Source organism: Ambystoma mexicanum, chromosome 7p (genome assembly GCF_040938575.1).
Source record: "Ambystoma mexicanum isolate Mex_15411 chromosome 7p, UKY_AmexF1_1, whole genome shotgun sequence".
Classification (NCBI taxonomy): domain Eukaryota; kingdom Metazoa; phylum Chordata; class Amphibia; order Caudata; family Ambystomatidae; genus Ambystoma; species Ambystoma mexicanum.
The window spans coordinates 807,493,416-807,516,845 of NC_090939.1; the positions used below are offsets into that span (position 1 = coordinate 807,493,416).

Sequence of the window (23,430 nt, forward strand, 5' to 3'; positions counted from 1 at the left end):
TATGAAATGTAACATTGTTTAGTTGGACGAATTTAGGAGGAATAATCAGTTAAAGAATATCCAATAGTAGTAGCATTTGCCTATAGAACATATAGTTGTTATATTTTACTAACGATGAGCCAATAAAAGTGTTTTGTTATCACTAACCATGACATCATTTGTGATGTGTTTTTCATTTAAATACTTGTGTTTTGTATTTTAAATATTGAGAATGCTTTTTATGTGTTTTCCCGGCTGTTCATGTCTTAATAACGCTGGGTGTTCTTGTGCACTTGCAATTTTCTTGAGTTTGTCTTGTTATTGATTATCGATTATCCATTGGAACCAGTTTCATAAAAACGTGACTGAGGCCTTGTTCCTGGTAATTAATTTCCCATATGTATTTGTTTTACCACAGCACTTCACCATTGGACCGAGTGACTTAATTTTAGGCGGGGCGCTGTGCTCACATCCTAGTTCTTCATTTTGGCAATGCTATTGTCTGGGATTTCTCGAGTATCTGACTGTGTCCTTCAAGACCATTATATATCAATTTGTCTATCATCTGGAAATGCACTTGCTGCCTCGAGCCTAGCTTCAGTACTCTGAGAACTTTCTCCCATGCAACACTTAGCTGAAAACTATTCTGTATCCCTTTCCATCCTGACCTTGGCTGCTTGCAGCCTTCTACCCAACAGCAGAAATACAATTCTATTAAATGAACATTGCTCACTCAGAAATGTAGCCTAGCCCACTAAATGGAAAAACCTGCAGCCTTTAATAATGGCCTATTCGAACATGGCAGACGTCTTTCTCATTACAACAACTAACAACTATCTAAATATATAAAAGTCAGAATGTGTGTGTTTGTGGCAAAGCGTTGTTCCTTATACAATTGCACACGTTATCACCAATCTGCCCCAAATTTTGCATAGTTGCATGTTAGGACCCTCTGGACATTACTGGCTACATTACATTTGGACACTCCACTCTATTACTGGCTACATTACATTTGGACACTCCACTCTATTACTTGCTACATTACATTTGGACACTCCACTCTATTACTGGCTACATTACATTTGGACACTCAACTCTTTCCTCAGATTTCAACAAAAGTCAAAATGTGTTTGTGGGTCTGTGGGTTTGTAGCCAAGCATTGTTCCTTATACAATTCCATGCCATTTCACCATTCTGCACCAAGTTTTGCATAGTTACCTGTCAAGACCCTCCTGACATTACTGGCTGCATGACATTTGGGCACCCCACCCCTTTCCCCAGATTTCAGCACCTTCAAACATGAGACAGTTGCCTGAAATCTGTGAAACATCAATGCGGTCGGTCATAGAAGGACCAGTCACAACACGAGGAACAAAACTCGAGGTCCAAACCCCAAGATGCACGGTTTCCAAGATATTTGCACCACAATGCACTGCAACAAACTGCACCACACATGGGTGAGGCGACAGGTGGGGAGAGAGCACAGAAGGTCCCAGTATGCAGCTACAGACCAATTCTCGCCTCCCTCCAATGCCTGCGCTGGGGTATGTCAGCCAGGCACATGCGCCCATTCTCATTGCAGTTTACTTCAGGGTGCAAATCACATCAAGGAATAAGCGAATCGGAACAGTGACCTACAGGATCAGTGTTATCATGTCTGTCTACAGAGCTCGTTAGGAGAACAGGTACTTCTACTACTACTTAATAAACCTGCATCTATATATTCAAAATAAGCCCACTAATTCATAATCTTATCTGATAATATAGGTGTGGTGAAAAGAAGAAAAAGAAATATGTTGCTACATATGTGTTTTACTATGCAGCATACAGCCTAAAAACTCCCTAAATGTGGGACAGAACTACATCTACTATGAATACAATGTCACACCACAAAAAGCATGTGAGCACCACGTCCCCACTATGGGCCTACTACCCTGATCAAAGATCTTTCTTAATGTATACTTGTGCACACGTTGAAGATGTTTGATTTGAATATTTATAGTATACAACCCTCTCTCTTAAAATTCGTACTTGTGGTCATTAAATTAATTTCCGGATTGGCCCCTCTTTATCTCCTTAATGGTATCTCCCATTACTCTCCTTCTTGCACTGTGATCACAAGCCTTATCCATTCTACACCCATAACATTTACACACACACACACACGCGCACACACACACACACACACACACACACACACACACACAGACACACCCCCCCCCGCACACACGGCCTCATTACGAGAATGGAGCTGTTAGCTCCATGGCTGCCTCCGTCCTTTCCGAGCTCCATTACCTGGTTCCTGCAATGGGGACTTACCGGGTTACTCCGACATAGGAGGACCCGTGGGAATGGGGAGGGAGGTAATAACGGGCAGATTACATCTGGCCTGTTATTGCCTCCCTCTTCCCCTCGCGGGACCCGGAAAGCACGTCTGGTTTTACCAGGCGTGCGATCCGGGTCCCGCGATGGGAAGCTTGTAATCGGCACTCCCGGAATGAAGGGGGCCAGTGCTGTACCGGCCACCTTCATTCTGGGAGCGCCAACCTTATAATGAGGCCCACAATCACATTTGGACTCCTACATCATATACATACATCCAACATGCACAGCACACACGCATAAAGCGCACATTACACAGACAAAATAAGCTTTCTTACCCGTTTCCAACTGCAGCTTTGGTCCACCAATCTGCAGCATCACTTCAGGCCTACTGCTCCCGTGCTTCACACAGACAGGACAACTGGGAGAGCTTCCTGGTCCCTCTATGATGTGATGACATGGTGCGGAGGGGAGCCAGAGGCAGAGCTCCTCCTTTCTGCAATTCCATCCGCAGTCGGCCCCGGTCCAGCCCTCACCCTGACTAATCAGGATGAGGGCTGGGCCGGGCAAACGGTGATGCACTCCAGTCCTCTCTCACTCTCCATACGGGAATCTGCGGGTCACTCGTTACCAATTTGTTTGGCAGTCGCAGGTGTGCAAAGAAGCATCACAAGTAGACAGCAGGTAAGTGAATCTGTCTTCTTTATTTCATCTGTACGGAGCAGCAGAAGCCTTCACTAGATACTTCTTCCACCAGTCACCTCCAACCCTCCCGTTCGACTCACACTTCTTTCTTATTCTCATCCCACCTTTCTTATTGCATATTCCTGTTCTGATTCTACCTCCTGAACAGAAGCTACTGCAAGGAATACAAAAGTGTTCAACTTGAACTCATATTTACAATGCAGCTTGGTGATCTGAATGCATATCCCAACAATAGTGCTCTAGCCGGAACAATAAATGGCATGATTCAATGAGGATCCTGGGTGTGCAATTAACCAATATGATACTATAAGGAGCATGTTATGGTTCAATGTCTCAAATGAAAAAAACACATGTATATCCAAGTCAAAGAGATAGCAATTCATTCATGATTTCAGTGGTTCAGATAATGCGCAGAAGCCACAAGGATCACAATGTGGGCAGCAGCGAGGCCTACCTACATTCTGATCATCTTTTTGAATCGCCAGAAATAATTTGCCAGCAAGTGAAGAGATGCCCTCGTGGATTCCTTCCCTTGAATTGAAACATGCACTGTTATTGGGGCACTTGTGAAATTTACATTGTTTCAAAGGTCTACATGTTACTAACATTCGTTTTTAGGAGTTTAACTTTTTATGAAAACTATCTTCATAATTCGAACACGTCCATAGGGAGCCTGTTTTGTGATTTTGAAGGGGTAACATCAGGTGTTTCTTTTTTCCCATAGCGGACAGTAAAGCACCTTGAATCAGAATCATGGTAAACTTGCATGTTCCTTACCTCCTCCTGGTACAATATCACGGTCAAATATGCACAGATTATATCCAAAATGGTTTTCCAGTGTGTGGGACAAAATCTTCAATGCAAAATGTTTCTCCACTTCTGAAGCATACTTTGAGTATTTCGGGTATGACACATATGCATCATACTCTTTGCCATCTGAAAGAAAAGGCACAATTGTCATGTTGCTATGCCACATCCTGCGCACAGCACATGGACTCTATTCAGGACACCTGAAACTTGAAATCTGACACCTGGAAAATACTGTATGTCTGTATGTCTTGTTGTTTGTTTTTGGAAATGGACGAAAAGGGCATTTGTAAAACACACACAGCCCTATCTGAGATACAGAGAAAGGCCCTGCAACAATCTAAACATATGAATAAATATATCAATATAGAAAGGTTTCTATTAATTTTCCAAAAACCCTAATTGGTCTAAGCAACTGTAGTTCATCTTATGAATCCGTATGTAAATAGCACACTAGATTAGTGCATTTGTTTTCTTCTAGGACCAACATTAGAGCACATTTTAATAGGTGATAATGACAAGTTCAGTCAAATAGTTTTATGTACTGAAATACACATACAAAAACCACATAAAATACTAACATCAATCGGTGTATGCATTTCCATTTTCAAGAGAAAACCTTAACAATCAGTATAAATGTAAAATAAATTGCCAAATGTCATACCTCCTGAACTTTACTGAAGACAATGGGCCTCATTACAAGTTTGCCGGTCTGGGAAAACGGTACCGGCAAGCATGCCGGTACTGTAGTTCCCAGACCAGCAAACTACGACTTGTGCTCGAAGGTTCTTTTCTGCTCGCCACGTCGGACCTGGCGGGCAGGAAAGCACCCGCGAGCACAGCATGTCTGATCCACCGGCACCTTTATAAACGTTATAAATGGTGCTGGTGCATCCGACCTGCCCCTTCCCATTCAGCCATATGGGGGCGAATGAGAATGGAGAGCATCTTTTTTCCACGTCTGCAAGTGGGCAATTACCGTGTTCGGCAGGGCCGTAATGACCCTGTAATTGCCCATTTGTGGGCGCCGGAAGAAATTGCAAGTGTGGCGGCAGCCTGCCGGTTTTACCGGCAAGGCTACCGCCAAACTTGTAATGAGGCCCAATGACTTTTTACATGCCCACCAATATGATTGTCGGCATGTGAGAGGCACTGAGCCTCACCTCCTTTCCATGAGCGAGAACCAAACATGTATCTGAATTACTTTATGTGGAATGCTTGCAAATGTAGTAGTAAGTCAAGAATGTTCTCCATTTATTATTTGTTGTGGGCTTACAGTATATCACTGGCATTAAAAATTATGTTGGAGTAAACTATACAGTGAGCAACCGGACATTCAAAGGTTTTGAATGAGAATTCCTCCTGCATCTCATTTCAGAAGAAACATGAAATCCACTCTCTAGTCCTTTATTCCTATTCTTTAGTACAGATCGGTATCCCAATGGAAGATTTTCATTCATGATCACACCTGAGTTCCCACCAAGCAAACTACCTCTGATGCCTGGGACATAGCATACAGACTTTGATATTAGGCATCCAGTGTATGGAAATATTTATGCTTGTTATAACAACTGCAAACATTGTAATTTTCAAATGTGCCACACGATTTCTAAAGAGCCACTAAAAAGGCACACAATCTAACAATCTTCCAACCAACTTAATTGGTCTGAAGGACAAATCAATGTCAATTTCTCATAGCTGATGCCAGCAGGGCCAGTGTTCTCAAGACACACTGCTTTTAAAGGATCTCCCTCTATAGGAGCATATGTTTCATTTTGAGACATAAAAAGGACATCAGCAGTGGAAATGTGCATGTTTAGTAGCTATCAATTACTATTTTAATTAAGCAAAAATGCTACAAAATGTACGGACTTGTCCCCCAGTGTTTATTTTTTCTTGCTGTTACATTTTGAATGTAATGGCACCGTACCCTGTTGGATTTTTATTAGATTAAGTGGGTTATACATGTAATTGCTGGACAGAAGAACCTTGAGTGGGCTGACTTGGAGAGATTGTGAAGTGTTCTGGTAACAGATGCTTCTTAAGGTTATTTAATTTCTCCAAGCCTGAATTCTTCGTTCTAGCCCCAGCTCCATTGGTGTTGAAGTTATAGGGTTTCGTAAGAGCCCTTTGTTTTGCGAGGTCTGATGTTTTCTTAGAGGCTGCTCATTGGCCATCAACATTCCTGCCAAGTTATTCCCAAATTCTGGTGCACAGGTCAGTGTGGTTTGCTTCGGGTATGTTTTGTGGAATTGTTAACCAGGCGGGTGTTATATATAGTCTTGTACTTTGTCACTGGCCTGGAGTGATTGCCAATAGAATGTGATGTATGATGCAGCCAGGAGAATGTTGAGTGCATCAGTGTATGAATGTTCTGAGTGAGTCAGTTGGGGGCCTGAGCTGGAGTGAGTGGATGGCCGGTGGGTCTTCTCCTTCATGTGTACTGTACTACCTATCCCTGTCCTTGTCCTGTCATCCAGACTACTGTAAATACCTGAGAGTAACTGGAACTGTACATATTGTACCAATAAAGCATACCTGGAACAACATCAGTCTCCACAGCTGGTCTGTGTGTCCCTTGTGACTAATAAGAGACTTTATTACATTGGCGACGAGAGTAAAAGAACCCAGGAATATGGACAAATACAACTTAAAAGGACAGAGTGCAACTGAGGAGCTGCAGCTACAAAAATGTACAGTAAGGAGAGCTGTGGGGGGGAAGCAGCCTAAGAGTGACCCACCGTTCCCCCATAGACTCAAAAATAAACATCCTGCCAGCTCCAGGGTTGAAAATCTATAATGTGCCACTGGACTCTGGGAGGGAGGTCCCCAGCAACCAAAAACATTTCCCCAGACGCCCTACTCCAAAAGTGCTTCAGACAGCAGGAGCTGTCCATCTATCAGGTCAGAGGAGGGGGGAGGACGAAGTGAAACTTACACTTTACTTTCATTTGGCATTTTATGTGTAAAACGGACAAAATGAAACGTACGCTTTCCTTTTATTGGCATTTTTTTGGGTAAAACCCTCACTGCTGCCCTGAGCAGAACCCTGCATCATTTTCAAAAGCTGCTAGCTGTTGCCCAGCAACACACACACAGCATTAGCAGTCTTCATTCTCTCAATGGCTACTCTGACTTTCCGGGACTAATCACTCACTATCTTGGTCCATTGTGACATCACAACTGAACATTCCATCAGGTCTTCTCTCAACTTTTTGAGCCCCGTTCAAATTAATAAGCAAAAAGATAACTCTCAGCGTAGGAGTTGGGGGCAGTGTGTGTCAATGAAATGCAATAACTTCATGGGAGCATTTTACAGTTTCATTGACCACCCTGTACATTCTGCAAACCACTGGGTGGCGCCAGAGCTCCATGCACTCAGAATATTAACTGTGAAAATGAACGCATAAAGGCAGTGTGCAACCCGTAATTGTTATTGTTATTGTTATTTTGCACTTATATAGCGCCTTATATACCATTGGTATGGTCTGAAGGCGCTGGTAGGTTGAACGCCCTTGGGAACCGAAGTTCAGATCAGTAGAGAGAGAACGGAGAGTCAAAAAGGTGCGTGTGAGCACCGGGTATGTGTGCAGCTCGTGCGGTACTCGTGTAATAGCTGCTTCTTAGCGGTAGATGTGGTGGTTTAGAGATCAGGAGAATGTGTTCGTTCTGGCAGGATTTATCCGGAACGGATGTGGCTGCGTTAGGCCTGAGGAAAACGCCTGGCTGGGGGTGTGATACCAGCAGTGTTTACATAGAATGATGTGGAGTAAGCGGTGGATGTTGGTATGAGAACAGATATACCGAATGGTGTCATAGTATCTCTGTGTTCTAGTTGAGTGGTGATGTAAGGAGAGAGTAAGCGTGGTGGTGTGATATGATGGGTTATATGCTCTTTCAATGAGCACACTTCTAAATGCAACTTTCCCAGAGAGGGTACTGGGCGAACTTCTAGATTCAATTTTCCATAGCAAAGCTACTGGGCGAACTTCTAAATACACTTTTCCACAGAGAGGTTTATTGGGCACACTTCTAAATTCAATTTACCAGAGAGGCTATTGGGCACACTTCTAAATTCAATTTTCTGGAGAGGCTATTGGGCACACTTCTAAATGCAGCTTTCCAGAGTGTCTATTGGATACACTTCTATAATCAACTTTCACCGATGCTATTGGGAACACTTCTAAATGCAACTTTCACAGAGTGGCTATTGGGAACACTACTAAATTCACAGCGAGGTTATTGGGCATACTTCTAAATGCAACTTTCAGAGGGTCTTGGGCACATTTCTAAATTCGATTTACCAGCGTGGATGTTGGGCACATTTCTAAATTCACGGAGAGGCTATAGGGCACACTTTCTAATGCAACTTTCACGTGCTAACAATCACATTTCTATCTAGATGCGACGCAGGCCAATATTCACAATTCCATCTAAGAGTGGACATGCTAACATTCATAATTCCATCTAAGTGTGGACATGCTAACATTCACAATTCCATCTAAGTGTGGACATGCTGACATTCACAATTCCATCTGAGTGTGGACATGCTAACATTCACAATTCTATCAAAGAGTGGACATGCTGACATTCACAATTCTATCTAAGTGGGGACATGCTAACATTCACAATTCCATCTAAGAGTGGACATGCTAACATTCATAATTCCATCTAAGTGTGGACATTCTAACATTCACAATTCCATCTAAGTGTGGACATGCTGACATTCACAATTCTATCTAAGTGGGGACATGCTAACATTCACAATTCCATCTAAGAGTGGACATGCTAACATTCGTAATTCCATCTAAGTGTGGACATTCTAACATTCACAATTCCATCTAAGTGTGGACATGCTGACATTCACAATTCCATCTAAGTGGGGACATGCTAACATTCACAATTCTATCTAAGAGTGGACATGCTATGAAAGACATTTTTGTTGTGCCAACTTTTTTTTGTGTATTACAAAATTTCTCCCATGTGGAATGAACATGGATAAAGTTTGGAGTTTGATTTTATCAAAGATCCTGCCTGAATTTCAAAAAAATGCTCTGTGTAATGCAGTCACATCAGAGGCCCAGCGAGGTCTGTTCACCTCCAGCCCTTCGAGTGAATGATGAGCAAACATGTCCGGGAAATGAATAATTTCAATGATTGCCTTAAACAAACTGGTGGTATTGGGTGCAGGAAGGAACACTTGCAAGACAAAATGTTATTTTATCAACAGAACTGAAATTACAACGTGGGGGAGATAAGTAAAAGAAGCTACAAGAAAATATATTTTCTGTTGGCTCCAAAATAGTGGAGTTAAGGGTTTTTGGCAAATATGCAAACACTTGCTGTTGTGTGCACCTTAAGAAAGCTTTAGTTTGGGGTGCTGAAAGGAACATTTTGCAAGACATTTTCTTTATTATTATATACATCAATGGAACTAAAGGCACACCGTGAGCAAGCAGCATACTTGTGAAATAAGCTACGAGAAACCCCTTCCCTTGGCATCATTATTTTGGATTGAATTATGTTTGGCAATAATGCAAACGTGACAATTTACAATTTTTTCTTTATTTTGATTTTTTTTTTCTTAATGAATCTGGAAAAGCCACCATGGATTTATGCAACACTTATCAATATAAATGAAAAAAGGAATTTAATTTTTTTTTAAGCACAAAGTAATAATATTTTTTTTTTTTTATTTTCTCAAATTTCCACCATCATCAAGAAATGTTTATATACTGAATAATGTATGTTATGGTTATGGTGTTAAGGGTCTGATTTACCCTTTGGAGAGTTGTTGAACAAAACATTAGTTACATTGGATACCCTGCAATTGTCTTTGGGCCATTGTCTTGCTCAGTTTGTGTGATGTTGTGGCCCACTGTTATGTGTTCCATCCCGGCCATGACACACGTGTTGTAGTTCATGGTCGCGGTGCAGGGTAGTGCTGTTAATGTGTACTAATTAATGGGTATTCCTGTTAATGTGTACTAATGAAATAGTGTTGGAGATATTTGAAGCCAGGTGAGAATTTTAAATTTCCACCAGAGCCACAAAGAAAAATGTGGCGGTATGTATACTCTTTTTTGAGGTATATGTTATATGCGTACGCTCTAATGTGAGATGCTTAAGTGGCCAACCGACTGCATAAGGGTTGCGTCATGAAAGAGTTTGGGCAGCTGACTGAATAAGGGTTGCACCATAAAGAGTTTGGCCAACTGACTGAACAAGGGTTGTGCCTAAAAAAAAAAAAGAACATTTTTTTATTGCCGGCAAATGTACATTCTGTATATATATAGTGCGCACTTTTGCATTAGTTACTGTTAAGCATTCACCATTGTTCCTTTAGTAATAGTTTTAAGCTTAAGACCTACGGTGCTGCCAGGAGCACCTCATCTGTTACATGTAGTTCATCTGTGTGAGATTCTGGTTGTGTTTAGATTTATGAGTGGGCGAGTGATGTGCATTTGGCTGACCTCCCTCCACCCGAATGAAAGGATGATGTTTGTGTGTATGAACCTGATATGAAAGGGAGATGTCACGCGTGGTTACATCCGGTATGAAAGGGAGATGTTATGTTGTGGTTGAATCTGGTAAGAAAGGGAGATGTTATATATAGTCTTGTACTTTGTCACTGGCCTGGAGTGATTGCCAATAGAATGTGATGTATGATGCAGCCAGGAGAATGTTGAGTGCATCAGTGTATGAATGTTCTGAGTGAGTCAGTTGGGGGCCTGAGCTGGAGTGAGTGGATGGCCGGTGGGTCTTCTCCTTCATGTGTACTGTACTACCTATCCCTGTCCTTGTCCTGTCATCCAGACTACTGTAAATACCTGAGCGTAACTGGAACTGTACATATTGTACCAATAAAGCATACCTGGAACAACATCAGTCTCCACAGCTGGTCTGTGTGTCCCTTGTGACTAATAAGAGACTTTATTACAGCGGGTTGGAATGTCGGTATGCAAGTGTTGAACTTTGATTGCAGTGCATTGCTATTTTGGGAGGAATGTGTCTGCTTGTCCTGAGGATGTGAAAATAGAGTTGGCGTAATGCTTTTTATTTCAATTCGATTGGTAGTGAAACATCACTAGCCATCTCTCTTCTAGTAAGTTTTTTTTTTTATTTATCTAAAATGTTTCTAAAGCACGAACTAGGACACACATCATCAGAGCACTGTGCAATTTAAAACAGATACAATGGGCCTCATTTACAAAAGCATTTTGTTATACTGGTTTGTATTTGTTTATATTCATATAATTTCAGGATATGTGTTTCCTTTCAAATGTGTTTATGTTTAGCATCAATAAGTGCATGCATCTGGGCCTTTCCAGGTTGTTTGCTTGTTTACTCTTAATATGATGTTCCATGTTCTACATTCTCATAGATTGTATACATCTGTATGCCAAGTGAGTTCTGGCCGGTTGAGCTGTGGAGTGGAGCTGCAAGGAGAGCCTTTCTCGTGAGGAATTATTTGCTAATAAAGGAACTGACCGGAAGTCTTTGAGCCTCTGGTGTACCCTGGTGTCCTGTCTCACACATATTTCAATGGGATAGTCCCATAGAAAAAAGCTTTGTAAGTCAGACCCAGAGTGTTAATATTTTTCATAATACGAAACAGAATAAAAAGAAAAAGTTTTAAAAGCAAATGACTAAAAACTAAAATACAATCTACCAATATTTTAAGACTGTTGCATCAGAAAAATGTTAAAGTAAAATGTCATCATTTCCACAGTAGTTATAAAAACATCTTCAAATTTCCTAAAAGACAGTCTTCGAGAGCCAAGCGTTTAGAAGCTTCCTAACTTTCAAGTAATCGCTGATCAAACGTAGTTTTTTAAAGAGAGCTTCCCACAGTTTTACCACCAGACCAGAAATCGATTGATTCATAGTGGATGAGCGTTTATAACCTGTGAACTTCAAGACTCAAAGACTTTCAACTACATCGCCCTCTCAAGCCTCCTGATATTTTTCATTTCACAGCCAACTACTCAGGGGATTGAAAGTATAGCAATTTGTAGACAGTACACATGTTCTTAAAATCAACCCTTTGTTCAATGGGCAAATTCTTCAGAATGGGTGAAAAGTGATCGAACTTTCTTGCCCCAGAGACTACTCATATGGCAGCATTGGCAACTAATCTCAATGGTGCAAGTGAAGATTTGGGTAAGTAGAGAATTTCCAAAACCAGTAAGGGACAGAGCCAATGAATGAAATAACGAGCAAAAATGTGATATCGAAACCAAAGGTTTCACTGCTCTGAATGAAGATGAAAATGTGCAGCTTTTAATCAGTCTTTTTTCTGCTGGATAAAAGAGAGATGTGAGTCTAACAAGAAAGGTAGAGATTTTGCCGAAGTAGAAAAATATTCACTTCCTGAAAAGGTTTAGGCAGCACAGCGTCAGGTTTTGTATCAGGAAACAGGACAGATTATGTTTTTGAAGGATTTCATTTCAAGAAGTGAGAGGCCACCAATTCTCTCTATATCTAGGAGACATCCCCCCAGCCGCTGAATATCACCACAAGAAGCATCCTCAAATTCACCTACCACTGAGGTGGAGGTAGTTAGCCAAGCCCCTGAATCTGACGAGGATGAGGGATAGCCTGAAATCCACATTCCTCATAAACACCCAGAACTGCAGAGATTACTGGCGAAGCAGGCCCTCCAAAGGAAGAATTCAGTGAGTGCCCATCACTCGAAGGCCTAAGGTGAAGGGCCTACTCTCAGTTGGAAGGTGAAGCCCTTGGGAAGCAGAGGATGTATTGAGATGGTGGGCTACTGTATAGTAAGCCCACAGAGTCTACTGTAGGAGACCATAGGAAGTTGGTGTTTCCTCTTCATGTAAGACACGTCCTACTGCAATTAGCACTAGAGGTCTGCCTTGCAGGTCATCTTGACATTAAAAAGGAGAGGTTGAGCATGTAATTCTACTGGCCTAAGATGGGGACACAGATGGAAAGTCATTGCAGGAGTTGTGCTACTTGTCAGAGGTCTGGCGAAAGTGGTGCAACATTTGAGGCTCCATTGATACCAATCTCGGTATAGGGGATACCATTTGAGAAGGTGGGGATTGACATTGTTGGTCCCCTTGACCTTCCTACATCCTCTGGCAATAGGTTTATCCCTATGGTCGCTGATCATGCCACGAGATATCCTGAAGCCATCCTACTTAAGACAGTAACTGGCATCAAGGCACAGCTTGCAGGTCATAAGTAACAAGACAGTGGGCCTCATTACAAATTTGGAAGTAGCCCCGCCAGACCCAGTAATTGCCCTTTCGCGGGTACTGGAGCCAGTAGATCCCCATTTCCCGGTTGAGCCCTATAGGCCGGTGCTACCTGTAGCACCGGCACGGTTTATTACCATGCCGATGCTACAGGCTTGCTTTGCTCACGGGTACCTTTCATTCCACCAGGTCAGACCTGACGGAATGAAAGCACAACTCGGAGTTTGCCAGTCCGGATACAAAGGTACCAGTAAGCTTACTGGTACCATTGTATCCAGACCGGCAACCTTGTAATGAGGCCCAGTGTTCGAATGTTACAAGGTAGGGTTGCAGGGAAGGACAAGGTTACTTAGCAGCATGTTGGGTGTCAAGTGCTTTACGTGAAAAGCCAGGTTTTTAGTAACTTGTGGAAGACCCAGTATGACTGTTCCACTCTCAGTGTGGGGGTAGTGTATTGCATAGTTTCACTGCAATGACTGGGAATCTTGATCTGCCAACTCTTGCTAGTTGGAATGTAGGCTGGATAAGCCAGTTGGCATAGGCGGTTCTGGTCGGTTTTGTTGACATAGCTCCCATGATTTTCTGAGCAAGTTAGGGGGGGAGTCTTTGAGAGGCACCTGTGAGTGATTGACACACTTTTAAATATGATTCATTCTTGTATAGGGAGCCATGTGGGCCTTTTTTCTCACAGTAGTGATATGTTCTCATTTGGGAATGTTTGTCGTAGATCGGAGAGTGTTATTTTGCAACCCTTGGAGCTTGTGAATATTATGCTTGGCAGTGCCCGTGAACAAGTCGTTTTAGTTTTCAAGTCTTGCGCCTATGACAGCACTAGTAATGGTAAGGCAACTGGCAGTAGAAAGGAAAAGTCTGTAGGCATTATGGAGTTTGATGTGTGGGCTGCAGAGGAGGAGGTGGTATTGACTTTTCTAAGAGAGAGAGGGAGGCATCTAGGTAGACTCTCAAGGTTTATACTGACTGGGAGATGCGGATGGTTAGTCCGTCACTGATGAAGGAGGTGTATTGCTAATTGAGGTTGTTAAGCAGCATGGGCAGGCCGACAATAGGTATCTCATTTTTTCATCATTACGGCAGAGGAAGTTAGTGGCCATCCAAGTTTGACTGTGTTTAGCTTCTCTGAGTCTTGGTGGTAGTTGCCGGAGAGGAGAAAGAGAATCTGAGTATCATTGGCAAAGTTTGTGTAGGAGAAACCTATTTAGTCTAGGAGATCAAAAAGTGGCTTTGTGAAGATGTTATAGATTGTTGGGAGATGCAGGAGCCTTGAGGGATGCCAGAGGAGATAGGCGAAAGGGAGGGAGGCGCTTATATTATCCGAAAAAACTCTGTTTTTTCTGTCGTTCAAAAATGAGATGAACCAGCTGGATGCCTCTGATGAGAAGTTGGCAGCGGAGGTCAGGTGTTGAAAAAGAATGTTTTGTTCAGCTAAGTTGAACGCTGCCATGATATCCAGGAGCAACATGAGAGCTGGTTTCAGTGTCCATAATCAATTTTGACTTGATATTCTTTTTGGACTACAGAGCTTGAAATGATGTTACCAAGACAGATGCACATCCCCTTCCATTAACTGATGGGTTTGTGGACAAGCTAGGGTTTGCCAGTACCTTAGCACCTTTGACTTTACTGCAGAGTATTGTCAAATATCCTTGAATGAAAATTCCAAGGAGAAGACGGTTAAGGTCGATTTTACCACGAACAAATGGTCGTAATGACTAAAAGTTCTAAAAATGCTACCACCAAAGTTTAGAACACCAAAAGATTGTACATTTGGTGGTAGCATTTCAGGTAAGTATAATAAAAAAAAAGACTGTGGTGGCTGCGGGGGTGTCCCTCGCAACACCCCGCTCACTATACTGTAAAGTATAGTGAGCGGGGTGTTGCGAGGGACACCCCCGAAGCACAGACGTAAAAAAAAAAACATGAAAAAAACAAGGGCTGCGGGGGTGTCCCCCACAACACCCCACTCACTATACTTCACATTACAGTGTACATGTACTGCATGTACTGCAGTGTACCCGTAGTACATGTGTTCGCATTAGAGAAAGGTGTGAACTTTTGGTAGTTCGCACCTTTCTCATGCGAACGTTCTGACCGCAGCCAAATCAGCCTCAGTCGGATCACTCGGATTCGGAGAAGACAGCATTCTCAACACCTGAGGAAATTCGCCAGTTTAGGGTAATACCCTTTGGCTAAAGAATGCACCTGACACTTTTCAAAGGTTGGTCACCATGTCCTACATGGTTTGGACGTATTCTATATCAGATTGGTCAGGGTTCAGTGAGCTACCTTGGGCTTGAGGTTAGTGGGGGAAAGTTTCAGCCTCTACCCAGTAGCGTATAGGCTGAACAAGACTGAGCAACCCCCACAACCCAAATGCCGCTGAGGACATTTGTAGGCCATGTTAGGATTAATTTCTAGAATCTGGCCTGGTGGACATATTTTAGGAAGCAAATTTAGTTGTAGTCAACCTGGGAACTCTGAGAGGTTAGCCAAAACCCAATCAAGGTAGCAAAGGAGAGCAGTCAATGCTCTTCTCAGGAGAGTGTGAGTGGGGTCAGGGGTCCACAATGAGTCCACACAGTGAAGCACACAATAATTCAACTTAGACAGGAATGTTTAAAAATACAGTAATTATTGTAGTCCCAAAACAAACACAAAACATGAAAGCTGCAGGTGATAATACCGCACAACCCTCAAAAATAAATATATATACCATCTCCCATAGGATCTAAAATGCATTGAATTACTTAAACTAATAAGATAAGATAAGATAAGATATGATACGATAAGTAAGTGATGCAGTAAAATGGAACCAAGTCCCAGGAAATGTTTCCTAGCTTCAGATGTCCAATCCCCATGAAGAGTGGGGCCTTGTCCCCAAAAGTCACAATACTTCCCCCAGAATCTACCTGATACAGGTAAAGTACTTGTGTCATTGAAAGTTCAAGAGAAGAGATGCAACAAAGTTACTGGCAAATAAATCAGTATGTTTATCTTTCAGGTGAAGCTGTGGAGGTGCGACAGCCAAAAAATAGTGGAATGGAAGGATACAAAGAGGCTTGTTCTTAATGTTATCCTATGGAGGACAGGGGGAGACAAATGCTTTATATTTACTTACCTCCTGACTCTGATTTTCCCAGGTAACTAGAAGGGTCAATAGGAGGTAGGTGTTCCCACTGTTCGTTCCTTTGAAAAGTACCCAGGAGCTGCAGGTGCAAGGATTCTTCTGGTCGGGTCCAGGAGCAGAGTACAACCCTTGGCGATGGAGAAATGCAGAAGCACTGATGCAGACCTCTTAAGGACACTTCACTGGATGGGGGAAGGCGAATTCCAGCAATGGCAATCGCACACAGAAGATGACATGTACCCTTCCTGCTGTGGTGGAAGACATTCCATAGCAGGATCCTGTAAATCTGGCAGGCTGCAATTTGAGAGGAAGGTGACTTAGAACACAAGCTGGTGACCATCAAAGGTCTGACTGCAAATGTGGAACAGCAACAGTTATACTGAGGTAGTGCCCTGGAGAGCTGGTCAGTCCACTGGGTGGTCCAGGGATACTTCAAAAGGCTCAGGATGGCTGGATCTTTGAGAACACATTGAGGCTGGCTGGTCCCACCAGTCCAAGGGTTGAAGCAGGGCACAGGGCCTTCACAGATCAAGTAGCCCAAAGGGCTTCACTCTGCCAGACACAGGAATGGATGCTGTGAATGTTTGGGTGTCTTCTTCGGATCTTCAGTTGGTTATTCTTCTACAAAGTATTCTCAGCTCTAACGCTGTTCTGAAACAATGGCTGCAGGAGTCCTCTTCTTATTCAGAATCCTGCCTGGAAGGTAGTCCAAGCCCACCAATGGAAAGGATCTGCACTGTTAGGCAGAATCATATGTAGTACCCTTTAGGAACACCACACACAATTAAGACTACAAGTGTCAGTACAAATTCACCTTTGGTACAAGCCTGTACTACACAGTAAAGTGGTAGCGATGGCTGAGCAGCCACACTTATCTCAAGAGTAAAGTGAGCAGTACCAATAGTTACACATAGGACAGCAGTTACAATGGGTCAAACTAACACTGACTCAAGGTTTCTGAGTAAAAGAATATACATTTATTTACACATCAGTTATAAAACAATTCACCAAAGTAAAGCAGTGGAAAAATCACACTCTTAATATACTACATCCTACCCAATAGATTCTGGACAAGTTAAGCTCAAAATGAAGTGTGAGCAAAATGGCACTCCAGCAATTTAAAAGGGAGTGAAAGACAAGGTTAGACAACAGTTGAACAGCTACCACAAGTAAGTAAGCAGGGCAATCTAGACAAAGTAACTACAGTGAGGAAATCAAATCAAGAGGCCTGGACCAAAGTCAATGGACCAACGTCTTTGCAGAGGACAATGCAGTTCAGGGTAGTTCACGGTTAAGTCTTTGCCAAGAGTTCTGAACGAAGTTGGTCGGATGAAAAGTTACTTTAAAGAATAGAGAATGACAAGCCCTCAGATTAGCGAAAGGTTTCAAACACTATCACAACGGTCAGACGGAACGAACAACCGGGTTTGAACAGTACCTTAAATGAAGAAGAAGGCTGTAGCTGAGGCAGGCGCTCCTGGCAGGTCCTGCAGGCTCACGGTTCCCGAAGCGACTGTCGGACTGACACGAAGTAGGATGACTGGAGGGTCCTGTACTGCCCAGGGAAGAAACCAGCAGCAGAGCAAAGCAACAAATAAAAGGTGCGCTCCTTAAAACCCAAGAAGGGTCCGGTCCTCCTGGCTATCCAGTTCACTGTAGCTGTGCACAGCAAATTAGACCAGAGGAGGGAGGCCTGGCTTGTAGTTTGGCAAACTGGTTGGTCCCACCAGCTCAAGGGAAGAAGATTCCTTGCAGATCTTCCCTGTCATTGTAGTTTGGAGTTTCGGACCCACAGATGGGCTTCACCGGGAGGTTCAGTGATGGTAGAGGTCCTCTTCTGTCAGCTTCTCTTCAGTTCTCTCGATCCAGTGGAGACTCTGCCTTCTCAGCCCCAGAGACCTGCTTTTTATGCAGTTTTCCCCGATTCACACATCCTGGCTGTCAATCACACAGCAGGGTGGCTGTCCCGGCAGGACAGTCACCACAGCCAATCATACAGAGTGCAACATGGGTCTCCAAGCAGACCCTCTGCAGGGAGTCTCAAACCTCTCTCTCATGTCCTATCCCCCTCAGACATTCAGGCGCCTAAGGAGGGCTTCTGTGCAGAAACCTGCCAAAGGACGGTGAACAAAGGAACCAAACCTGGTTTGGCGCGCAGAGTAAAACAAGAGAAAGACCTTTACAAAAAGAAATGGCAAATAAACCCAGTCAGAACCACATAAAAGTAAATGGGTTCCAGCGGGTTTAAGTTTGAGGCTACTAACCTAGCCTAAAACAGTACCAGGGCTATTTAAATAGACTGCCGTAGGAAAAATAGGGTAGATACCACTGCTACCAGCCAAATCTTAAAGAAAGGGGAACAAAATAATGTTCAACGAGAAACAGACGAAAAGGGATGACTATTAACCCTTTCCAGAACTTGATGTAAGATAGTTTGTACTGGGTCTGTGAATTTAAAAAGACTAATAAAGTCAATGGCAACTTTACATGCTCTGGGAGACAATAGTCAGTCCCAGAAAATGGAGTCTGAGTTGGGAAGTCTAAAAAGACAACCCTGTGTCACTGTACTAAAGGTGCTCTGTGACACACAGTAAAAATATGATGCCTATGGAGTAGGTGAGGCTCCACAGTCCATGCACACATACAAATGTTAAAGACACACAGCAAAACACATGACAGAGTGGGAAAAAAGGCTCATGCTATTACCAGGTGAAAAAAATAAATCCTAGAAATCCAGCAAAGCTGCTGAGGGACTCAGTAGGTAAGGGAAATTAGCCATTCTGGAGAATTATCCCTAACATGCACCATTCAAATAGCCATGTTTGTCCAACGAGGGACAACTACTAGTTTCACTCATGCCCCACACCTAGACTCTCAGGCACCAAGAATGGGGAATGGAACCAGAGAGTCCCTCCCACTTCCTGAACCAAGCACACACAAATATGTCGCTAGCTGGCAAAAGCAGCAGCTTTAGAGGCAAGTGCATGGCCTTATGGGGGACTTCCTAACCTGGCAAGGCTGGAAGAATGACAAACAACAATATGGCCAAAGAACAAGCAAAAATCTTGTGGCATGTCCATTTTAGGGCGCTAGCCATGTTTGGTCGCCATTTGTGGTAAACACAAATGTGCACACTAGCAATAACACACACATTGTAAAGATTTATCAGCTGTCACCAGCTTGGCTTTAGGCACAAATAAAAGTAACCAAAAAACCAAATGTAAAAGACTAGGGTGATACAAAAGTATCCCCATTGCACTGCATTGTAATATGCTGTGTGTAATGTTAAAAAGTTACAAAAGGTAAAAGACAAAAGATAAACATAGACTGTCAGTACTGATCACAAAATGAGAAAAAGGCCAGGGAAGTGAAGCTGAAGGGTTCACTTTCCTGTAAAATGTCAGGACAGGTTAAAAAAACAAAATAAAAACATGTGGAGGTACATAGAAAAATGGTGGCAAAGTTGCCAAAAGAGAAATATTTCTGAACACTTGCACCCTCCAGACTAGGGACAGGGGACCTAATCCACTCCTGGATGGGTTTCATGTCCCAGTTGGATAGACATTGTGGACAGCCCATCAGCATTGCCATGTTGCGCACATGGCCAATGCTTAATGGTGAAGTCAAACCCCGGCAGGTTTATGGACCACCTAACCAATTTAATATTCTCTCCCTTCATGTGCATTAGCCATGTTAAGGGATTATGGTTAGTCTGCACAGAGAAGTGATTCCCAAAGAGGAAGGGTCTCAGCTTCCAAAGGGCCCACACTATGGTAAAAAATTCCTTATCCACAGTCGTCCACCTGCGCTCTCTGTCCTTAAGCCAACCAGCAATAAACCATATAGCATGTTCTTAACATGTGTTATCTAACTGGGAATGCAAAGCTCCTATCCCAGTGTCAGAGGCATCTGTCTGAGGCAGGTCTCTGATAATCAGGTGCCCTCAGAACATATGCCTGACATAGGGAATCCTTAAGGCCTAGTAAAGCCTTCTCACAATCCGCAGTCCAAGTTACTTTCTTCGTTTTATTTAGGAGTTGTGAGGGCAGTCAGAGGGGTAGCTATGTTACTCAGTCCTCTATGACATTTCTGGAATACCCAGTGAGGCCTAGAAAGGATTTCACCTAGGTTTGGGTTGTGGGGGTTGCCCAGTCTTGTGCAGCCTCTACTTTATTGGGAAGAGGGTACATCTTGCCCCCTCCAACCTCACGCCCAAGGTCGGTCACTGAGTCCTGGCAAATCTGGCACTTGCTAGCCTTTATGGTCTGGTGGGCCTGCTGAAGAGCCTGCAACACTCTCCCAAGGTGTCTAACACGTTCTTTCAAAGTAGGGCTTAAATCTGCTATATCATCCAGATAAGCTATGCAGAATTCATCCAACCCATTCAGGACATGGTTACCAACATTTGAAAAATAGCAGGTGCATTCATTAAACCAAATGGCACTACCGCAAACTGGTAACGTCCCTCAGGATTTGAGAATGCTGTATAGTCCTTGACATTTCAAGTCAGGGATATTTGCCAATACCCTCCAGTAAGGTCAAATGTGCTAAGATACTTGGCAGCACCAAGCTTATCTACAAACTCGTCACTTTGTGGAAGCAGATGTGCATCTAATCTTGGTAACTCCTACTTTTGGTAGGCACAGTGTTTTCAGTGTCAATGTCATGCTTGCACCAATGTGTCAAGTCTGGAGTGAGTGAGAACAAATGTGAAATTTGCCTAAGCAAATTTCCATCTCTCCTTGCTGTTGTGGAGTCGGTTGAGGGGACACCCTCAGCCGAGGGTGACAGTTTGACACCCTCAATGGAGCCATCTGAAGGGCTATCTTGGAACAGGTCAGGAAGAGGTTCCGATTCCTCCTCTTCCCTATTGGAAACCAAAAAACAGGGATCCCATTGTAACCACAGGGATGAACTTCTTTAACCTATTCACATAGAACACTTTGGGAGCCTGACCAAAATGACACCAAGGTCCACCAAATAGTTTTCCTCACATAGTTTCTCAACAATGTGGTAAGGACCTGATCATTTGTCTTACAAAGTTCTAGGCCTTATAGGGTTTGTAATCAGGATTTTATGACATGAGGAAACATGCACAAGTTAAGCTTTCTGTTGATAACAATGTTTGACCAGTGCTTGTCCAGCACTTGTCATTGCCTTGAGCCACCTCTTTCTCAAGCCCAACACACAGTCCACTATATTGGCAGTATAGCTCAGTGGCAACGTGCTCGTCTTGGAAGTAAGATGACGCAGAGCAAAACAGGTTCGACTGCTGGGTCCAAGCTTAGAAACCTGTTCGGTATAAAGTGCATTCTTTAAAGAACAATTATGATTAAGTGACAGGAGGAGTGGGCATCTCCCATCATTCCTTACCTGTGACAAGAGATCCCCTGATTGGGTGACTAGATAAGAGTTCAAAGAGGCAAAAGCAAATCCCTACTTGAGGTACCTCACTGTAGACAAAGAGTAAGCTTGGCATCAGAACATCAAACGTTCTCCTCTGGAGCTCCTGAAGAACTCCAATCATCCTTTTGAGAGTTTTATTGACTCTCTCTACTAGGCAATTTCTCTGTGGATGATATGCGGATGAAATTGTATATGGCACTCCACATTCCTTCCACATGGCCTGCATATAATTGGACATGATGTTGCTACCTCTGTCAGACACAAAGGCCCTCATTACGACCATGGCGTTAGAGGGTTAACGGTGCCGTAAAAGTTGTCAGCGCCGTTAAACTCTTAACGCCTGATTACGAGGTCCCTTTGCGGCTCCCGACCTGAGACCTGCTGCTCGTGTCTGGTGAGGCGGCCTGTGACCTGCTGCTCGTGTCTGGTGGGTCTGGCGGGCCGCGTGGGAGGAGTTCTCCAGACCCACCAGACACGAGCAGCAGGTCTCAGGCCGCCTCACCCCTCCGTGCAAAAACTACTATCTACATGGATAGGGTAGAGGAACCGTATTAATGCAGACAACGCTGCAATATTAACGAAGAGGGCACTCACCCACATGCCCACAATTCAAGCCTTGAGGAATGTGGTTTAACTACCCCTTACCACAGAAACCGGTCGGCTATGAAATGATCTGACCTAGAGGACAATAAGATCACCCAGAGTCAGTGCATTTGGACTATGGATCCCCAAACCAATTAACCCCGAGGGTCCCACCTTTAGGAAAGAATCGAGAGAGAAAGATTCACCAAAGAATATCCTTTTTTCTTCTTTTTTTAACACTTCTGCACCTGCCAGACAGAGAAAACCCATTAAAGATTACAGTTATTTTCATTTATAAAGCAGCAGACACATGGCCCACTCTTTATGTGGTCCAACATGTGTTTTTTAGCACGACACAGTGCACTCTCATATGCTTGAAAGCCAAGCTAGAGACACGTGCTCACTTGAATCATCTTTTTTAACAAAGAAACTGTGTGTTTCCTAAGTGTGACTATTGAATTGGGCAACCCACAGTAGGCAATCCCAAAATGGTACTTGTTGTTATATATATAGTGAATATATAGTGACTTAATGGTTGTCACCACTACGACGGCCCAAAGAATCAGTCATCAGATGCAAAAAGACCTTGATATGGAAGAAACAAAGTTTAGCACAAACACCATTATTACTGATGCTAAAAACCAACTAGCCGAGCTCAACAAGCAGTTTGAGGAATTTAAATCGGCAACACTCACTAGGAAGACAAAAAAACTCCAAAAGGATATTAAAGGCTTCCAATTGGAAATAATTTACCCATATATTTCAGATAACTACATTAATAATCTGACCCAGGGAGGCACTACGGGTCCACTGACATCTAGGTCACAGAGAAATCAGCGCAGAGGAGTGACATTCTCTGGATGAAGTAGTGGTTCATCGTCTGACAACCAATCGAGGTATCGAGCAGGGCCAACTCAGACAAACTTTACCTACCCACCACCTTCCTATTTTCCTTTTTTGGTGGGTGGCTTTGGCAACCCCCAATGGGGTCATCCCCAATGGGGCCCACCACAATGAGGAGGCAGACCAGGCATTCAGCCACGCTGCCACAGACAGATATATTAACACCACAGCCTGAGTCTCAAATAAAACCCATATTCAATCTAGCAGGAATTGACCTATCGGAGGCAGAAACATCCGTTTTGTCTAAAGGCTTATCATTTGGTCTGACAAAATCAACTGATTGGTATGACTCAGAAATAAAGGTCCACACCTTTCTGAGGAAAGTGAGACTACGAACATTTATTATGGAACATTCCC

At 43.2% G+C, this 23,430-nt stretch overlaps 1 protein-coding gene across 1 annotated transcript in view; it reads right to left on the reverse strand.

Moving 5' to 3' along the window:
• Positions 1–23,430, reverse strand: part of LOC138526001 (interleukin-18 receptor 1-like) — a 181,283-nt gene that overhangs the window by 60,377 nt on the left and 97,476 nt on the right. The window contains exon 6 of the mRNA XM_069636291.1: positions 3,784–3,942. Within this exon, the coding sequence (XP_069492392.1) occupies positions 3,784–3,942 (159 nt within the window). The remainder of the gene's footprint in view (positions 1–3,783; positions 3,943–23,430) is intronic.